This window comes from Cricetulus griseus, chromosome 3 (assembly GCF_003668045.3).
Source record: "Cricetulus griseus strain 17A/GY chromosome 3, alternate assembly CriGri-PICRH-1.0, whole genome shotgun sequence".
Classification (NCBI taxonomy): domain Eukaryota; kingdom Metazoa; phylum Chordata; class Mammalia; order Rodentia; family Cricetidae; genus Cricetulus; species Cricetulus griseus.
In genome coordinates, this window is record NC_048596.1 from 130,568,887 (window position 1) to 130,587,758 (window position 18,872).

General features: G+C 42.8%; 1 protein-coding gene across 5 annotated transcripts in view; it reads left to right on the forward strand.

Annotated features, from left to right (window-relative positions):
• Asb7 (ankyrin repeat and SOCS box containing 7) overlaps window positions 1-17,446 on the forward strand; it is a 46,493-nt gene extending 29,047 nt beyond the window's left edge. The window contains exons 5-8 of one of the 5 annotated variants that reach the window (XR_004769155.1): window positions 975-1,580; window positions 7,703-7,852; window positions 9,023-9,446; window positions 14,116-14,247. Coding sequence is in view for 1 of the 5 variants with exons in the window: in XM_027408106.2 (XP_027263907.1) it covers window positions 975-1,580; window positions 14,116-14,255 (746 nt within the window). In the remaining 4 variants the exon portion in view is untranslated. Of the gene's footprint in view, window positions 1-974; window positions 1,581-7,702; window positions 7,853-9,022; window positions 9,447-14,115 lie in introns of all 5 variants that reach the window. The other 4 variants (XR_003483899.2, XR_003483900.2, XR_004769154.1 and 1 more) reach the window with 4 other exon arrangements.
• The last annotated feature ends 1,426 nt before the right edge of the window (window positions 17,447-18,872 follow it).

The following is an 18,872-nucleotide window of genomic DNA, read 5'->3' on the forward strand; positions in this document are numbered from 1 at the left end:
AGCATTTTAATGCTAGTAGTTAGGTGGGGCTGGTTTCTCTTCCTCGTTTGCTTTACTCGCCTCCAGGAAGCAGTGTCCATACTGTGGGGGAGGTGACTCTGTTCTACCTACTGCTCAGGGATGGTAAGCTACAAAGTGCTGATCTTTGAAAAGGCCAGAGTGGGTGGCAAAAGTCTGTAGCTTGAACAGTCGCTTAGCAGATAATTCTTGTGAATTTTTCTTCCCATGGATCTATTGATTTAGGAGAGAGTTTTAAAACTGGTTTTTAAAAACAAAGTAGTACTGAGGTTTCTTCCATTTTTTTCCCCCCACATAAGCGCTTGCTAATTCTTATAAACTCGCAGGATCTATAACTGAACTCCAAGTCCTATCTTAATCATGCAAACATGCTTCATCATGGTCCTGTCAGTCAGCCTGTGTCTCCCCGGATTGTCTGGTGGAGTGCAGAGACTGCCTCTGGTCTTCGCCTTTGCCGCTCTCCCCACCCTCTTAAACTCTAAAACAAGTCTGGCCAACCACAGGACACTGTAATTCAGAGCAGCCATCTTGCTCACATGCTTCTCTTTAAGCCAAGAAGCAGCAGCACAAGAGAAAAAAAAAAAGAAAGAAAAAAAACAGCAAATAGCTGACAACAAAAGAGAAACCATGGGATAAGGCTTCGATGAGCCCTCTCAACAGACACACTTAACTTAGCAGGAGTGGGGAGGTGCTGTGAGCCTGCATTCGGGGTCTATCCTTAAACAGTGTTGCTCTTGTCCCCCTCCTCCCACTGACTCGGGCTTTGATAAATTCCTACTGAAATGTATTTTCCACTAAGATACAACTTCTGCTAAACCTGGGGAAGTCTTCAGTGTCATTCATAGTATTTACCCCTTCACAGTCTGTGATAACTGGCTGAGCCATACTCCGCCTGCCCTGATAAGAGTTGTTTTGTCTCAGCAGCTACTGATGTTTTCATTTTGGTTTAACCCTAGCTGATCCTACGGTTAAGGACTTAATTGGAGGCTTCACCGCTCTACATTACGCAGCCATGCACGGCCGGGCCCGGATTGCACGCCTGATGTTAGAGTCTGAATACAGGAGTGACATTATTAATGCAAAAAGCAATGATGGCTGGACTCCTCTCCACGTGGCTGCTCACTATGGTAGGGACTCATTTGTCCGGCTCCTCCTGGAGTTTAAGGCCGAGGTCGACCCACTCAGTGATAAAGGTACAACGCCACTTCAGCTCGCCATCATCCGAGAGAGATCAAGCTGTGTGAAAATCCTCCTGGACCACAACGCCAACATCGACATTCAGAACGGATTCCTGTTGCGCTATGCTGTGATTAAAAGCAATCATTCTTACTGCCGCATGTTCCTTCAGAGAGGGGCAGACACAAACTTGGGGCGCCTAGAAGACGGACAGACTCCTTTGCACTTGTCTGCCCTTCGTGATGATGTGCTCTGTGCACGGATGTTGTATAACTATGGAGCAGACACGAACACAAGGAACTATGAAGGTCAGACCCCTCTGGCCGTTTCAATAAGTATTTCAGGAAGTAGTCGGCCGTGTTTGGATTTCTTACAAGAAGTCACAAGTATGTAACATAATTACTACTCTTATTGAATCTTTCCCTCTTAATTCACACTTTCTGAGTTGCTTGAGATATTTTTGTAATACGAGATGACTAGACATTAATCATTCCTATAAGTCGCACTTGGTAAGTAATACTCACTCATCCAAAACCCAATTGTGTTACTAAAAGTGGACAGTAAAGTTTAGAGGAAATGACAGACATTTTTTTAGGATGAACAAGTTTTGATGGTAGAACAAGGCAATTCCCACTGGTCCAAACAATAGCCTGTCTGTCTAATACTGTGTAGGATTCAGATTGAGGAATCAGAAGGAGAGTTTGGGGTTTTAGATTCCTTAGCTATAGAGATAGTCCAGATTCCACACTTTATTACCAAATTCCAATGATAGGAATGCCACTCTGGCTTATTTAGATAGCCCAATAATGGAGGTTAAGGATACTAGAAATTATTGTGAGAAAGCACTAGGAAATTAGGCACTATGTCCCTGGGCCACACAGCTTCTATCGATGTCTGCTCACTTTCCGAGAGACGCTACCTTGACACCTCCCAGTTTGATTTATCTAATGTAGGAGCAACGGGTATCCACATTGCTCTCTGAGGGCAGTGTTAGTCTTCATGGATGTCCTTACCTTTTCTTGTCCTGCTTCTCTGGGGCTGGCCAAGTGTGTGTACCAAAGGTTAGTGTGTGAGCTCTGTCAACACCATTCATTTACTCTCTGCTGTCCAGCACCTAGCTGCCTTCCCACATGATCTCAATTCAGAAGAAAGACCAGCTTCTGATTATGTGGCTCTTACGAGAGGCCAATTTTAGTTCTGAGTTTTTAAATTTGGAAGCCAGGGGGCGGTGCCAGTAAACAAAAAGGACGGAGAGCCTGGAGTGTGTGGAGGTTTGTCAAATGACAAGTTAGCGTGGTCGTCAGGACAGACCACTGCCTAATCCTAAGGAGATGAACTGCCCTTTCCCCTGTGGCCAGGCTAGAACTAGAGAGAGTGGAATTATTTGTCCATGGGTCCTCCACATGGACATTATTGCGGAAGCAGGGGGATCTTGGGGATTTGGACCTGTGTGGTTGGGTTACAGTTAAGGGCGAAAGCAGGTTGTAGAAATGCTTGCCTAAACAAAAAGGTGAACTTAGTAATACAAAAACAAAACAAGGGAAAGCTGAAGAAAGATTGTTGAAATGATGCAATTGTATAACTTTGTGAAAATATCTAAGTATAGCATAACATGAGGATATAGTTATCCTCTAATGGAACCTGCCAGAGAACTAGTTTTAATTTAGCTGAGATTTTTGTTCTCATCATCTTCCTTCACAGTGTAAAGTTCTCTGGTTAACCGGTAACTACAGACTACAGAGTTGTTCAGAATATGGAATATGTTCTAAAAGTGTATTTATGTGTATGGGTGTTTTGCCTGCCTATATGTCTGTGTACCGTGTGTGTATAGTATCCAAGGAGGCAGAAGAGGCATAGGGTCCTCTGTACCTAGTTATAAGAGATTGTTGGCTGTCTTGAGGGTGCTGGGAACTGAACCCAGGTCCTGTGCAAGAGCAGTACTACTGAGCCAGCCCCAGAATGTAAAATCTTCTGAGAAAGACAGACAAATTTCATGAGAGGGCTTAACCTTGGGCAGAGACTAACAAGGACTGACTTTGATATTAAAAGATGAGAGTTTAATGAATTCATGCCTGGAATTTTATTCACAGAGAAATTTGTAGTACCAGGCGATGGCCCGTCTAGAAATGCCCAAGCACAGATTATAGGCTAGATGATTAGGTACACCACCACCTCTGTGCTGCACCAGCCGCGTCTGCAGTGGGGAAAGTGGAGGGCTGAAAAGAGCCCTGGTGGTTCACAACTGAATTGAGGAGACTTTGGGTTCGAGTCCAGGCCAGGCTGTGTTGGACTACTGGGCTACAGTCACAAGACCCTGTCTCCAAAACACAAAATAAATAAAGAGCTGGTGGCCTGCAGTTGCTTGTGCATACCGTCTGGAAAGCAGCTAGAGTGCAGTACTTATAAGGAGGCTGCCTCTGCATTTGTGTGTGGAAAGGCTGCATACCTCAGAGGCCTTTCCTCATGAATGTTTCCCCTAAGGCAGGAGACGGCCATGTTCAGAAGACAAGGCAGAGTCAAAATTGGGGCCAGGCAAGTGGAGTCAGGCTTCTCTCGGGGCATCTGGCCTCCTCACTTTGCCAGGGCTGTCCATATCTGCACTGTGTGGGAACCTCAGCTCTGCAGAACTGCTGCTTCATTAGGGCATTAGTCAGGATTTCCCTTCCTCTAATGTCTTCATTAGCTCTAAATGAATAATCATAGTTACTCTAAGTTCTCCGGCTTAAAGTAATTGCAACATCTGTGGCACATCTACGTCTGCTTCTGATACTAGCTTTATCTCTTTAGCTGCTTTTCTTTTTATCCTGCCTAGCATGATGCCGAATTCCTTTTTTTAAGTTGAAGCTAGCCATGATGTGAAGAGCAGCAAGAACTCTGGTGATAGTGCACCTCCACCCCCACTTTTTTCCCATTTTGGCCCTTTGAGACCCCTTGGCTATATAACTCTGCCTGGTCTGTGACTTGCTGTATAGACCAGGCTGTCCACAAACAGTGCAGTGGATTCCTCTGCCTCTGCCTCCCTAGTGCTATGAGTGTATGTGTGAGCCACCATGCCCTACTTCTAATAGTCTTCATGCAAGGCTTCCTATTAATTTGGCTAGGCATGGGTTGTGTTTGTGTAACTACAGATAGCTGGATGCGCAAAGTTCTCAGGTCTGTCAGCTTTAGCCCACTGTAACTGCACTGGAGCCCTGCTGGTGTAGTTTTAAGGTGTGGTGGTGTAATCTTCTAATTAAATTCCAGTGTTTTAAGTGGCCCTGTGTCCCCAGGCTGGAATCATCATGTGTGTTTTCCCTTGGGTATGTTTTTTTCCTCCAGTCCTGTCAGGTGAGCTAGGAAGGCCAAATCTGAGAAGTGTCTACTCCTGGATGAGTCTCTTCCTTTGGAGAGTCCTACTTATAGATTGGCTTGGGGTGCCAGCTGTGCATACCCTCCCCTGCCATAGCCATCAGGGTCTTTATTGGTCTTCACTTTGAGGACTGGCAGGCTTCTTCAGACTGGCCCTTACTGGCTATCCATGGTCTCCAGTGTTTGTGTTTGTGGGCCCTATGGCTTCTGCTCAGGTAAGCATGTGTCAGCATCAGTGCTCTGGGTCTCTTGAAATCTCTAGAGCTTTTGATAAAGGTACCCTGCCTGTAGCCTCAGTGTTTTTGATTGCTCCAAGATTAGGCTTAGTTTTTAAAGTTGTGCAAGCTTTTTTTCTTCCAAGAACTCAGGAGTGATGATGTCTAAGCTCTACACATGCTAGAGTTGTAATGGCATGGCCATCTGGTTTTATCATTGTTTTTCATTTGAAGTGTGAAAGCATCCTCACCGTGGTTCTTTGAGATGAGGAATATTTTGCACACTGGGATCAGAAGCTCCCCTCTCTCCATCATCACAGGCTCTCAGCCGTGCCCATGTCAGATGCTGTTATACCAGCACAGTGCCACAAATGGCTTGCTTAATAACCTGGGGCAAGGTCTTCAGCCCCCAGCCCCCAGCCCCACCCCCACAGAGTTCAGTGCCTTACTCAAAAAAAAGGGGGGGAGGGGGAGGAAACTGGACCTAATTCTTGCCATCAGCAGCTACTTTTAAAGGCCATGGTTTTCTGTTACTTAGGAGGGAGGAGGAGGAAGGGGCAAGGGAAGGAAGGTGAGAAGGCAGACAGAGAGGAGGGAAAGAGAGGGCCATATAGAACTAATTGTGGTTCATTTTTCCCAAAAGATGGGCTTCTAGGAGTCCACAGATTGCCTTAGATGGCCGTAAGGTCCAGGTGTGTAGCTGGGGCTCTTGCCCTTCACACTGTGATGACCTCTGTGCTGCTGATGTGTAAGCTCTGGAGGGGAAACTGCGTCCAGTTTAGCATGACAGACAGCCTGGTGGGGACGGTGCTGACGAGGACTGTTCTCTTCACTGCTGGGCAACCTCGTCATGAGTATTCCAACCCATTTACAAATGTCTGTGACAAAGCAGGAAACGTAATTGAATTAAATCTTGTCCCTTTGTGCACATACCTTTTAAATGTTCTGTAGACGAAAATGACTGAGCGGTGGTGAAGTGACAGGTTTGTTTGAGCTGCACCAATAGCTTTTTTTTCCATGGAGAACCATTTTTCCTTGAAAGATTGACTGACAGTCAAAGTATACCGTTTAATCATGGGCACTTAGCAGGCATTTGCTTGGAAATGCACAAAGTTCACTTGTCACTTTCAGGAAAATGACCACAGTATTGATGACCAGTCAGAGCTTGAGCTTTGAAAAGAGTGCTTTTGAAAACTTGCATTTACCATTGTGAGAATCCTTCTGTGTAATATTTTTTCTGAGATTAGTGGAAATATTTTTTTAAAAGTATCATATAATGAAATTGGCTAACAATTTGAAGACATGCATAACCTAGTATGCTGTGTATTTCTGCTGACTAAGTTATGTTCCTCTGTGTATGGGTCAATGGTCCACTAAAAGTTTAAGTTATACCAATGGACTATAATGTAAAAGTACAAAAAGTTCATCAATGTAGTTTCAGATCTAGCTGTAGGGGCTGGGGAGATAGCTCAACTGGTTGTATTTGCAAGTAAACACAAAGACATTAGTTTGGATACCCAACACCCACATACAAAGCTGGACATAGTAGCATGATTTTGTAACTCCAACATGGGGGGAGTGGAGACAGGAGGATCTCTGGGGCTTTCTGGCTAGCTCCCAACAAGTTGGTGAAATTCAGGTTCAGTGAGAGACCCTGCCTCAAAAAAATAAGGCAGAGAGCAATTGAGGAAGACAATATTTATGCTGGCTTCCACTCATTCTACACATGCTCCTATGCACATATGCAATACATACACACACACCAAATCTAAAAAGAAAAAGTCCCTCGTCTCATTTTAACAGGGTTTCATAGAGTATCCAAGGTTGTCCGGATAAGGCTGTTTTAAGTATTCCTTGCTTTCCTAGCATCATATCTGAGTGGAGCTAGCTTAGCGGTTCTCAACCTTCCTAATGCTGCAACCCTTTAACACAGTTCTCCTTGTTGTGACCCCCAAACCATAATATTACTTCATTGCTACTTCATAACTGTAATTTTGCTACTGTTATAAATTGTAATGTACATTTCTGTGTTTTTGGTTTTTTGTTTTGTTTTTTTTTTGTTTGTTTTTTTGTTTTTTTTAATGATCTTATAAGACCTCTGTGAAAGGGTTGGGTTAAGAACCCCTGAGCTAGCGTTATTCAGGTCCTGCAGTCAGGCTAGCACACAGACTGAAGTCAGAACAGTTGGAAGGCAGACATCAAGAGACAGTTGTAGGAAAGGAGAAATGGGCACGGCCTCGTGGCCTTCCTGTTTCAGAAACTGACACCAGTTTGCGATTGTTTTCGTAAATTATTCCAGCTGATGAACTGATTGCTGCCATTTTTAAACAAGTCAGAAACGTTTCTGAAATTTCTAGTTTTCCAAATATGGTAAATTTAGACAAATATAAATCACATAAGCAAGAGTTCTTTGAGAGTCTCTCATTTTAAAGGTGCAAAGGCATCCTTCAGCCTCAAAGTGGAAACCTAGCCATGTGTAGTTTCCACATTTTCAGTGCTAAGGATCAAAGCCGGGGCCATGGGCATACTAGGTAGGTAATCATTCTGTCAAAGGCTGAATTCCCAACCCTGCATTCAGATGTGTTAGGGGTATCCTATCAGCCTGGTGTTTTAGAAATTGAAGAATCCTTCATGTATTTTTGGTTGAAGTTAAAATCTGTGGGTCAGCTGGGAGCTTGCCTCATGCTCGCCTGTTTATGGCTCAGGCTCTAGACAGGCACCTTACTCCTGGACATTGATTATAAAACTGTGGCTTTGCTGACTTGGGATAAATGGTTCCTCTCAGTTGGGGATTTTAGTACCTTGGATCCTGGAGGCAGTTGGCAGAGACTGGTCATGCACGGAACATCTCAAAAATGCCAGGTCCTCGAGTAAACAAACCATCCACCTTGCTTGTGTGGGCCACTTCCAGCGTATTCTCACACACCATCCTTTTATTCTTACAGCTCTGGCCTAGACTATTCTTAGGTTGATTGAGTTGATTGAGTTTCTGTTTAAGATCCTGAGATATCTGAGCTGAGGCAGTGACCTGTGTTCCAGAAGCATCATTCAAAGACTAGACTCACCCATCAGTATGCTTTCAGGGCTGTTTAAAGGTAGGCCTCGGGTGGATTTTGATTTGTGTGTTTTAAGGGATTGAACAGCTCATAATGCTAAAAGGAAAAGTTGAAGTGGCTGGGAGTTGAGTTGTGTAAACTTTCACAGGAGACTTAATCTGTCAAGTGCTGAAGATAGCTGCTTGCTGGAACAGTAATCACAGATGTTTAAAAATACTGTTTTATAAATATTGAAGTAGCCAGAAATATGTTTTTGTTTAGATTTCAGTAATAGTCAAGTACTATATTACTTAAAAAACAAAAGTACTATGTTTACAGAAATAAGATTTGAAACTAAAAGTTAATAAAAGAGGGGGTGGAATCCGAGGGTGGGGGTGTGCTTGGAGGGGATGTGTGGTTCCGTGGCTCTGCAGTGGAGTCCATGCTTAGTGTGTGTGAGGTCCTGTGTTCAGTCCCAGGTGCCACCAACATACACAAGCAAAAAACAAAACAAAACAAAAAAAAACTTTAAAAGGTATGGGCCAGTAAAAGGCACAGCTGGCTCCTATGCTTTTTAAAGTTTGAGGAAGTGGAACAGGCGGTGGCTTTCCCAGCTCAATCCAACACCGAGTAGGTATGTAAGCCGATTTACCCCCAAGCCAGCCTGGATGTTAAAGCCCTGGCCTACCCTGCTCCTTCCCACTGCGTCCATTATTACTTTGTGGGATGACTTATTGTACAGTGGATTCTCTCTATGGAGAAATTTATGAGACACGTTTTGGCTAAGGGTTCTTTATTATTTTTTTTTTCCTAATGAATTGGAGATTTTTGCCAGACTATCCACATTAGAGTCTTAAAGGTTTTTTTTTTTTTTTAACTCTTAACTTACTAAAAACCATTTTCAGAAATAAACAGTACAGAGTTGTCATTCAGATTTGACATAGGGATTTTTTAATAAATTGATTTTTTAATAAATTGATTATTTAATAAAATGATTGATTTTTTAATAAATCAATTTATTCTAACTAACTAGAAAGTATCTTATTCTGTACCTTCTTGTAGTGGTTTTATAGTCCCTACTTTTAATGTTGGCACCTACAGATGTCTTGACATTTGTGAGTAAATCATGTGTAATATTTGCTTGACTTTGTTACTTTTCTATCACTGTGATAAAAAGACCATGACCAAGGCAATTTATAAGAAAGAGTTTATTTGAGCTCATAATTCCAGAAGGTTAAAGTCCATGATGGCAGAACAAAGGCATGGCAGCAGGAGCCACAAGCACCAGGCAGAGAGAGCCAACTAGCAATGGCAGGAGTCTTTAAACTCTCAAAGCTCACTCCCAGTGATGTGTTTCCTCCAGCAAGTCCACACTTCCTAAGCCACCCCAAAGACTACCACCAAGTGGAGACCACTCATTCACGTGCTCAAGATTATGGAGGACATCTCATTCAGATCATCAATGTTCGGTTGCCTAAGGAAAACCATGACCAATAGACTTACATCAGAAAGTTGATAGATACTGTGTATATTTGAAGTGTGAGTGGATACTGTGACTCTTATTCTAAGGGAGCTAGAAGCTGCCATTGGACCTATAAAGTAAGAGTTGTTTATCCTCCTGAGAAGACTTCAGAAGCAAGAGAAAAAGAATAAGGTATGATTGGCCAGACATGGTGGTACACACCTTTAATCCTAGCACTCAGAAGGCAAAGGCACGTGGATCTGTGAACTGTAGACCAGCCTGATACATACAGTAAGTTCTAGGCCAGCTGGAGCTTTATAATGAGACCCTGTCTTTAAAAGAAAAAGCATGCTTACCATAGAATTTTACAGTAGGAACTGGAATTAAAAAGAAATATTAGGAGATCATTGTGGATGCCGATGAAGATGGAGAGGTTCTTTAGGGGTGACAGACTCTGAAGTAGTCCAGAGGAGGGGAGCACCCTATCGATTTCTCTCCCCCCTCTCCTCCCTGCCCTGTGTCACTGTCCACAACCACAAAGAAGCCTAGGACTCCTCCATCTTCTGTGTGGTTGCCTTTGACTATTTTAAATGTTTGGTCTTTGTCTACCTTTGTGAGTATGAGTATGTTTTAAAGATTTATTTTTAAGTATGTATGGGTGTTTATGTACATGAGCACAGGTGTTCACAGAGACCAGAGGCACTGGATTCTCTGGAACTGAAGTAACAGACAGTTGTGAGCAGTTGACATGGGTGCTGGAATCAGGTCCCCTGGAAGGCCAATTCACACTCTTTAACAGCCAAGCCATCTTCCCAGTTCCTAAGTCCAGACTGTCTTTATTCTAAGAAGTAAATCAGGTCTCCCTCATAAAAGCCACAAGGGGAGCTACTTCAGGACAGTTGATTTTCTAAGTTATACCTTTGCTTGGGCTTTTTATTTATGCTAAACTGGGCCCTTCAGAAGCAGATTTCCTTTTGTGCCAACCTGGTTATTAGTAATGATAGGCCTCTCCACAGCCTGGCAAGATTAACCCTTTGAACTATTGTGTAAGCTCACTATAGTTCATTAGTCTGAACACCTTGTAGTTCTTGCTGCATCCTCCAGTGTTTATAATTCCATAAATTACAGTCTATGAGGAGCGGTCTGCCAACCTTCCCTGTTACAAGCCCATTTCATTTCCTATGATGCCTGGTGGGTGGGATAAGCATTTTTGTCTACCCCACCCACATTCCCTTTCTTCCTTTTTTCCCTTCTGCTCCTTTTCTCTTCTTTGTCCCTCTATTCTTTGGACACCACATTGCTAAATGTGTAGTAGGTCCTCAGGAAATGCCTTTATGTGGTCTGTTAACAAGAAATGAATATTCATCTTTGAATCATATTCTGGTCCCAAGATGCTATCCCCAAAGAAAGACTCTCGGGGATGTTTGTGAGTAACAGTAACAGTGAGCCGCCCATACTGCCCTCTGCTATTAGCCTGCTGTTGACTCCGCATGCTGACAAGCCGGTGTGAGCAGAGAGGACTCTCAGGCCCTTTCTCTGATACACATCTTTTCACACCGTAAAAGCCTTCATCTCCAGCCCTTTGAAGTCATATGGCTGACATCATGCAGTGATGCCATACGGTAACTGTCCAGCAGTTGGCCCAACTCCTCCCTTCTAGTGGGCACTACTTGTCCCTTCTAACCATCTTGTTATCTTACCATCTTCATACCAGGAAGACGGAGACCACCTTCCGAGGATGGCCTTCTAGTTTCCTGAAAATGAGAAGAAATATTATCCCTGCAAGTGTTTAGCAACTATTATTTTTAGAATTTATTTTCCAGTTTGCTTTGCAATGTTCTCAACACTTTGTCACAATGAATGTTTTTTAATTCTTATAAAACCTTTGAGGTAGGTGCTGCTATGAAGAAACTAAGGCAGCAGGCTAAACACCTCAGCCCAGATCGTCTGGGTGGTGAGTGCTAGGGCCAAGGAGCCTGTGGATTCTACCTCCAACACTGTTGATTTTAACCACTACAATATGCCCTTATCATTCAAGGCAATTTTGTAGTCAGGCATTACATTTGACTAAGAAATCTTTAAAAGACAGCATTCTTCCAAAATATTACAGGATGCTGTGCATGGCATGTTGCTTAAGAAGAAGAAAAATTAACAAACTGAGAAAAGCATTCCAATATACTTGGGCCTAGGACTTCACTAAGCGAAGCATTCCAGCACATGTAGACCTGGATGGTCCCAGTTGAGCTCCAGTGGCCACAGCTCTCACCCACTAGACACTGAGTGAATGGACTATTTTGCAATGGAATCTCCAGTGATGCTTTCCAGAAGCACTGCCCTGGAGCAAACAAATAACATAATGGAGTGTTGTCTTAAATGTCACATGTTAGGGGGACTCAGTCAAATACTAATGCTAGTGGCATCTCTGACAGTATGTGACAGATAACCTGACCTGCTTTTGCATCAGCCTGGCAAATGGAGGACATATGATCTGTCTAGAGACAGACACGTGTGTGAGCTTGTCACTTCCTTGTGTGTATCCTTCTGCAGACTTCTGTATCCACATCTGCATCCTAGTCACAGGCATTTCCAAGAAAGCATTTATGTGCTGTGACTCCTAGGAGACCACGTGTGTGGTACTCTTGGAAAGCAGTGTGTTCATCCAGGTCTTCCTGAGCAAAGTCTTCAGTCTTTTATTTTCCCTTCCTCTCGTGGGATGCTGGGAGTTGAACCTGGAGCCGTGTGCTCCCTAGGGAAGTGCACTACACTACTGAGCACCAACGTCAGACCAGGAGGTCTAAGTCTAAGGGAGCTCTTTTCACTTAGGAAGAGTTACTTAATTTTGCAACATCACTGCAAAAACAATGCAAGCAAGAGATAAAGTACTGGGAACAGCAGTGCTTATCCAAGTACAGCTTGGGACCCTCCCAGGGAGGCTGTGAGGTCAGAGTGATCTCATACCAGCAGCGTGGTGTTATCTGCCCTCTTCTTGTTCCTTCTCTCCTGAGACTGAATGCAAATGTTCACAAGAAAGCTCAGCTGTCCTCTGTAGAGTTTTCATCAAATGTTGTTCATTTTAATGTGTGATTAGTTTGTTTTAATTACTTTTTAAATGAATTAACAGGTATTTATAAAATTTCTGCTGTAACTTCTGATGTGGTTATCACCATAGCGACTGCCCACATCAAAGTTTTTTTCATATCCTCAGTAATTTTTAAAAACATAATGGGATTTGAGACTAAATGTTTGATAGCCACTGAAATACGCTATCTCCTTGACTTTTGAAGCTTGTTACTTAATCGCTCTGAGACTGCAGTAAATTGGAGTGATGCTATATATTCCTCACTTGTAAAAGGATTAAAGGACTCCATACATGTCAGAAGCTTGTGCTGTGCATGGAACAGCAGGCATTCGGTATGGGGTAGCCTTTTCATACTGTTAGTCCTGTGTGACTCCAGACACTACTGAGGCATTGTTAAAGAAGTTTTCCTTATGTCAGTAATTATCAGTACTGTTAAGTTATAAACACAAAGTTGTTGGGAGAAACGGAATTGAATTTGATTGCTTTTGTTTTGGATTCAGTGACAACAGTGGTTACTGACCAATGATCAGGATGTGGATTATGAAGTGAACTAGAGATGCAGATTAGCTTGAACTGCCTTTAAACTCCCCTGCTGCTGGACCATCCAGCCCTTATCCCTTAGCCAGGGTCTGCTCTGACCCTGATAGTGAATAGGCAAGCAGACATCATTGCAAAGCCCTTTAGAGATGGCGCTATGTCAAGGCCCCAGCATCTTAGCCTCAGAGTCAAACAGTCCACCTTAGTGAGCATCTCATTCAGTCCATGCTTTTCTTGTGGAGAAACTGAGACCCAGAGAAACTATTTGCTCACAGACACTCGCCTTTGTATTAGAGTCTCATCAGGACAAACCCATAATTTCTTGATTTGTAGTAGAAAGGATACTGGACTTGGAATCAGAAAGACTGTCCTCAGCATTATTCTAAGTTACAATTGGCTGTCTGACAGCAGCCAGTATACTTAACTCTCTCATCCAGAGGACCTCATTTGTAAAGTAGAGATGGAGGCATCTACCTTAGTTGCTTGTTGGTCCAATTACCAGACATGGGCTACTTAGAAGAAAAGAGATTTTTTTTTTTTTTTTTTTTTTTTTTTTTTTTTTTTTTTGGTTTTTCGAGACAGGGTTTCTCTGTGTAGCTTTGGTGCCTATCCTGGCACTCGCTCTGGAGACCAGGCTGGCCTCGAACTCACAGCGATCCACCTGCCTCTGCCTCCCGAGTGCTGGGATTGAAGGCGTGTGCCACCAACGCCCGGCAAGAAGAGATTCTTTTGGACCACAGTTTCGGATAGTTATATCCACAGTTGACTGCTACCATGTGTTTGGGCAGAAAGTCATGGCAACTGAGACTGTTCTTGTCATAGTAGATAGAGAAGAGGAAACAAGACAGGATGTGATCTAGAGATAATAAACTCCCAATGTCTGACTCCAGGTAACTTGTATCCTCTAGCTAGGTCCTACCTCCTGGAGCTTCCACAACACTCGCCAAAACAGTGCCATGATCTAGGCATAAGCTTTCTAATCATGTGCCTGACAGGGTTGTTGCATATTCAGACCATAACAGTACCATCTTGTAAAGGGTTTTGGAAAAGACCAAGTAGTTGAGGCAGCACACGAAGGTACCAGTAACACTTGGATTTCAGTCAGTCCAATGTTCCAGCCCTTTGCCTGTCAGGTCCGCAGCAGGTACTTCCTTGGAAAACAACACTTCCCCAACAGCAGAGACTCTCCCTCTTCAGTGCTCTGCTTCATAGCCTTGTAACATTTTCTTTTTTCTGTCATTTTAGGACAACCCAGAACCCTGCAGGACCTGTGCCGAATTAAAATTCGACAGTGTATAGGCCTTCAAAACCTGAAGCTGCTTGATGAACTACCAATTGCCAAGGTCATGAAAGACTACTTAAAACACAAATTTGATGATATCTGATGTACCTGGACTGTGAGCAAGATTAAGAGTTATTCCAGCTACTCAAAAGGCTTTGGGCCTTGCACAAAGTATATCCTATGCAATTTCTGATTTGCTGTGAAGTCAGAAGGCGGCAGGTATACACTTTTAGGTTTTTTGTTTGTTTGGTTTTCATTTTAGGGGAGGGATTTTATATAGATACATATATATATATATATATATATATATATATATATATATATATGAACACACACACCGCAGGCTTGAAGGTCTTAATTTGGTTTCTTGGTCCAAGTCTATGAGGTCCAAGCCTTTCTATACAATACTGCATTTAGAAAAATTGTTTTTCCTAAATGCACAAACACAGGCAGGTTCGATGCTCTGGTTTCACTAGTGAATGAGGTACTAGAAACCAGTAGAATACTTGTTAAGTGTGGAGGTCTCAGGCTCACCTAGGAGATCCTGGGTGACACTGGAAAATTCCCTGGGAAGAAACTTGCAGTAATGTTATCACCTCATTCATCTTTAATGAGTACAGATGAGCTGTTTAAAAATTCTTTTTTTCCCTTCTAATTAATGTAGCTTTCCAATGGGGGGGGGAAAAACCCAGTACCTCTGCTTCCTTTTGGTGTGCGCTTATTTTTAAATTATTTTTTTTAAACAACTGTAGGACACTACCCTGAGACATTGTGTTTTGACTCCTCTCTCTCTTGTTGAATTGTGCTTTTAAAACAAAAATAATGGGGAAAGGAATTAACTTTTTAAAGCCAGTGTATTCTGTTTTTATAAACAGTGCCTCTTGTGCAGCTCTCTCTTGGTGTAGTCTCTCGACCTCTCACTCTTCCCATTCCTCGGCCGGCGGCTTCCTCGTGCCCCTCAGAGCAGGAGCCCCACTTCCATTCCCACTGCACACCCATAGGATGTCACCTTAACTTCCATTTTAAGCTTTCTGTTTCATTTCACTTTAAGGAACAAATTTCATATCCTGGTGATACAGTGTTCCCTAGGACTAACCCACATTTTGCTAATAATTAAATGATTTGGGATGGTTTCATGGTGTTTTTTTTTTTTTTTCTTCCTGGTAATATGTCTACATATCTATTTTAAGGGTAAAATCTCTCATAGGCATTCTTGTGAGCCTGGCAAATTGCTAATATGCTAATTAAATATTTCCTGTCTGTTTTGAAGCTAGGTACAGTAAAGCTCTTCAAGACAAATAGTTGATTTTTCTGGGTTGGTTGTTCATGTCTGTGCAAGATAGACCCAGATGTGGAGAAGTGTCAGTAGCAAGGGGGAAGGTCCCGTAGGCACTAGGCATCAGGGATGTGCCTTCGGACACATGCTCACTGCTTCATTCGTCATTATGTTAGTTTGAGGAGAGCCTTTTCAAGTGCCCCGATGTCATTCTTAGTGCCATGACAATTTTTTTTTTAAATATTTATAACTGTTAATGAATTTGCTATCATAAGTTTGCAAGGTAAGGGCTTTTCCTTTCTTGTCAGAATTGCCAGTTTGGGGGCATGGAGCATAAAATTCATTCACCCCAAAGTGTGACTAAACAGAATCCAGCTTCACTGACTTCAGGCCAGCAGTGCTGTTTTCTCAAGCCCAGAGTTTGTCGTCTTGGCTGCAAAGTAGCTGTGGCATCAGAGCATGGAATCTTCGAGTGCCTCGATGTTACACTGATTCCTGAACAAACAGTTTGGACACAAAAGATGATTCAGGGACTTGGTATTGTGGCCCATAGACTCCGTCAGCAAGCTAGGGCGCACGCATGTAGCCAGTTACGGCTGATCTCAGTTATGGCTGAGTAGCTGGGAACCCAGTGGATAGGGATGGATGTTTGTTGTGACCTTGTCTGAAAGGTTATCTCCATGGAGACTCCCCTTCAAAGACACCTGCACAACTGTATTCTCATTTTTTATTCAGGATCGAGGTGAAGGCTGGGGACCCATGAATAGCAAGCAGCCTGGGGGACACAAGGTGACCAGAGTTTCTTGAGTGTTAACTTCTATTAGAACCCCAAGCCCAGTATGGGAAGTGGTGGGAGGAGGAGTCTGCACTCTGAGCTGCCATGTTGGTGTCCCAGCGGCACAGGACTCATGGGTGTATTAATTTATTCAGTGAGTTAAAAATGACATTCACTCCCCACCATGGAGAGGGTCCTGAACTAACCCATGAAATTGAGTAAGGGAATCCCAAGTAAAAAGATCATATTAAGGCAAATTCTTTGTTCTGTGTGCTGCTGTGACTTCAGAAAAAAAAAAAAAATTATGAACGCTCTTCCTGGAATTGAAAATTCTATTTAATGAAGAAGTCTATAATTCTATTATTTATTGTTTGAGGTTTGATTTATCTGGAAGCTTAAAAGAATGTTTTTTGTTTATTAATAGAACCCCAGTCATATACTGTATCTTATGGTGACTGAAAGGCTGTATAGTTCCTACTGTGACCATGATGACATGCAGGTCTGCACTTGAATTTGATTATCAGAGAAGCCTTCTGTGGCCATGAGGAGAGAAAAACAAGCATTTTCAAACTATTGGCTATTCCAGAATCTTGACTCAAAATTTGCCACTGATTCTTTTGTGTTTCTTTTGAAATGTATTATTTAAGCCTATTCCTAAAACTTTGTAAAATGCATTTGGCAAAGACACCAAAGAAACCAGCTCATAAAAGATTATGATCACTAATGAACTGCAAACCTCATCTTTTGCAAACAAGGGTGTTTCTTTGTAAATATTTGTGTTTATAAATGTACAGCAGAGTAAGAGTGGTTTTTTAGATTATTTAATTCCCATATTTCTAAACTATTTACTACAGAATAACCCGTGCTCATTAGTTTGGATGACTTGATTGTTGGTTTTTTTAATTCATTATCAGTCATGCGTGGAACAACGTTTTGCTGGAGAAGTCAGCATTCTAGCAGTGGCAGGAGTCACTCTTGGAGCATGAGGGAGTCTAAACTCACACCCTCGTAAGACACAAGAAAGTGTAGCTTAATGACCAGAGTGGACCATACGAAAGCACTTCTAACTTCCCTAATGAATCTACTTGTTAGCCCAGGATGGGATTGGGACAAGGCCGTTTGTTTGCCCACAAATTTAGCTTTCATGTAACTCCCAGTGTGTTGTATCATAATATATTCTGTTCTTTCTTTGTAATGTAAGTTTTGCTTTGGGTCAATTTGAATTAAAAAAAAAAATCTTAAATCTGGTTAAAAAAAAAAAAATACTGGATTCGTGTTTTTTTGTTTCCCTCCTCTGCCTTAACTTCTTAACAATTCCAGGTGTTTGGTAAAATGAAATAAAGCTCTATTCTTCATCAGCACATTAGGTCACTGGTGACTGTGTAAGAAAATGATTTCCAAAACAGCTCCACATTTCATGCCATTTCTTATCCCCCTTTTTATTTACTTACTTTCTAGTATTTTATTACATTTGCTTACTTTGTCAGAAGGCAACCTGCAGGAGTCTGTTCTCTCCTTCTACTGTGTGGGTCCTGGGGTCGTTAGGCTTGACTGCAAAGCCCTGAGTCTGCTGAGCCCCTTATGGCCCCATCCGCTTTAGAGTACATTCTATGACTTCAAACCAGAAAAGGACTCGGCCCTGAGGGTGTCCATCCAGCACAAAGGCTTCATGAATCAGAGTCATCATCTGTCATGTCTCCACCAGGAAGATAGGTTCCGTAGCTACTTCTCTATCAATGTGATGCAACAGCACAACCAAGACAACTTAGAGAGGGAAGGGTGTCCTTAGCCTTACGGTTCCACAGGGATAATAGTCCTTCATGGAGTGCAATCAGCAGGCATGGTAGCTGGAGCAGCAAGATGAGAGCTCACATCTTGACCCACAAGCAGGAAGCTGAAAGAGAGAACTGGGAGTAAATAGGTGAAGCCCTTAGCTGGCAAAGCCCACCTCCAGTGATGCACTTCCTCCAACAAGGCCACACCTCACCTCCCAAGCTTCCCCAAACAGTACCGATACCTGGGGACTGAGTGTTCATAAACTGTGGAAGAAATGTTTTCATTCATATCACAGCAGTGGGTACAGACCACACCACACTAAGTGAAAGAGCAAGTGCAGGCATAGCAGAGCTGAGGTAGTCCGTTAGCCTGCAGGAGATACCGGCATAGCCCAGAGTTTGCACTTCCTCTATGTAGCATAAAGACAGCTTGATTTGGGAAAGAACTCTAGCTCCTATGAATGATAGCATGCCAGGGGAAAGGAAAGACAGACTGTTGAAGTACCTCATGTACAACGTTGCTGCATGCTTATGCAGGGTTTGGTGCAAATGAAGGCCAAGAATGGCATATTTGAAACCATTTATGATGGTTAACTGGGGAGTTTGAATTTGAAAACTGGCTGTATTGCCTGGAAATCTTGGGAGTCGTTCCTTTTCTGATACGATGTAAGGAGTGTGTTGTTGTCTCAGCTGAAAAACATTACACAAGTGACTTACAAGCTGGTGATAGAGCATGCCATCTGCTTGACAGAAGAAATATTTCCACGCCCATGTAGTTAGATGTCCACGAAAGGCTGTGTGTCACCTCTCTCTGTCTCTTAACTTTAGGTGGCACTGTGTTCCCTAAGAGAAGGAATGATGGCTTACATTCTGATGTATGGCCCAGGCTAGCCT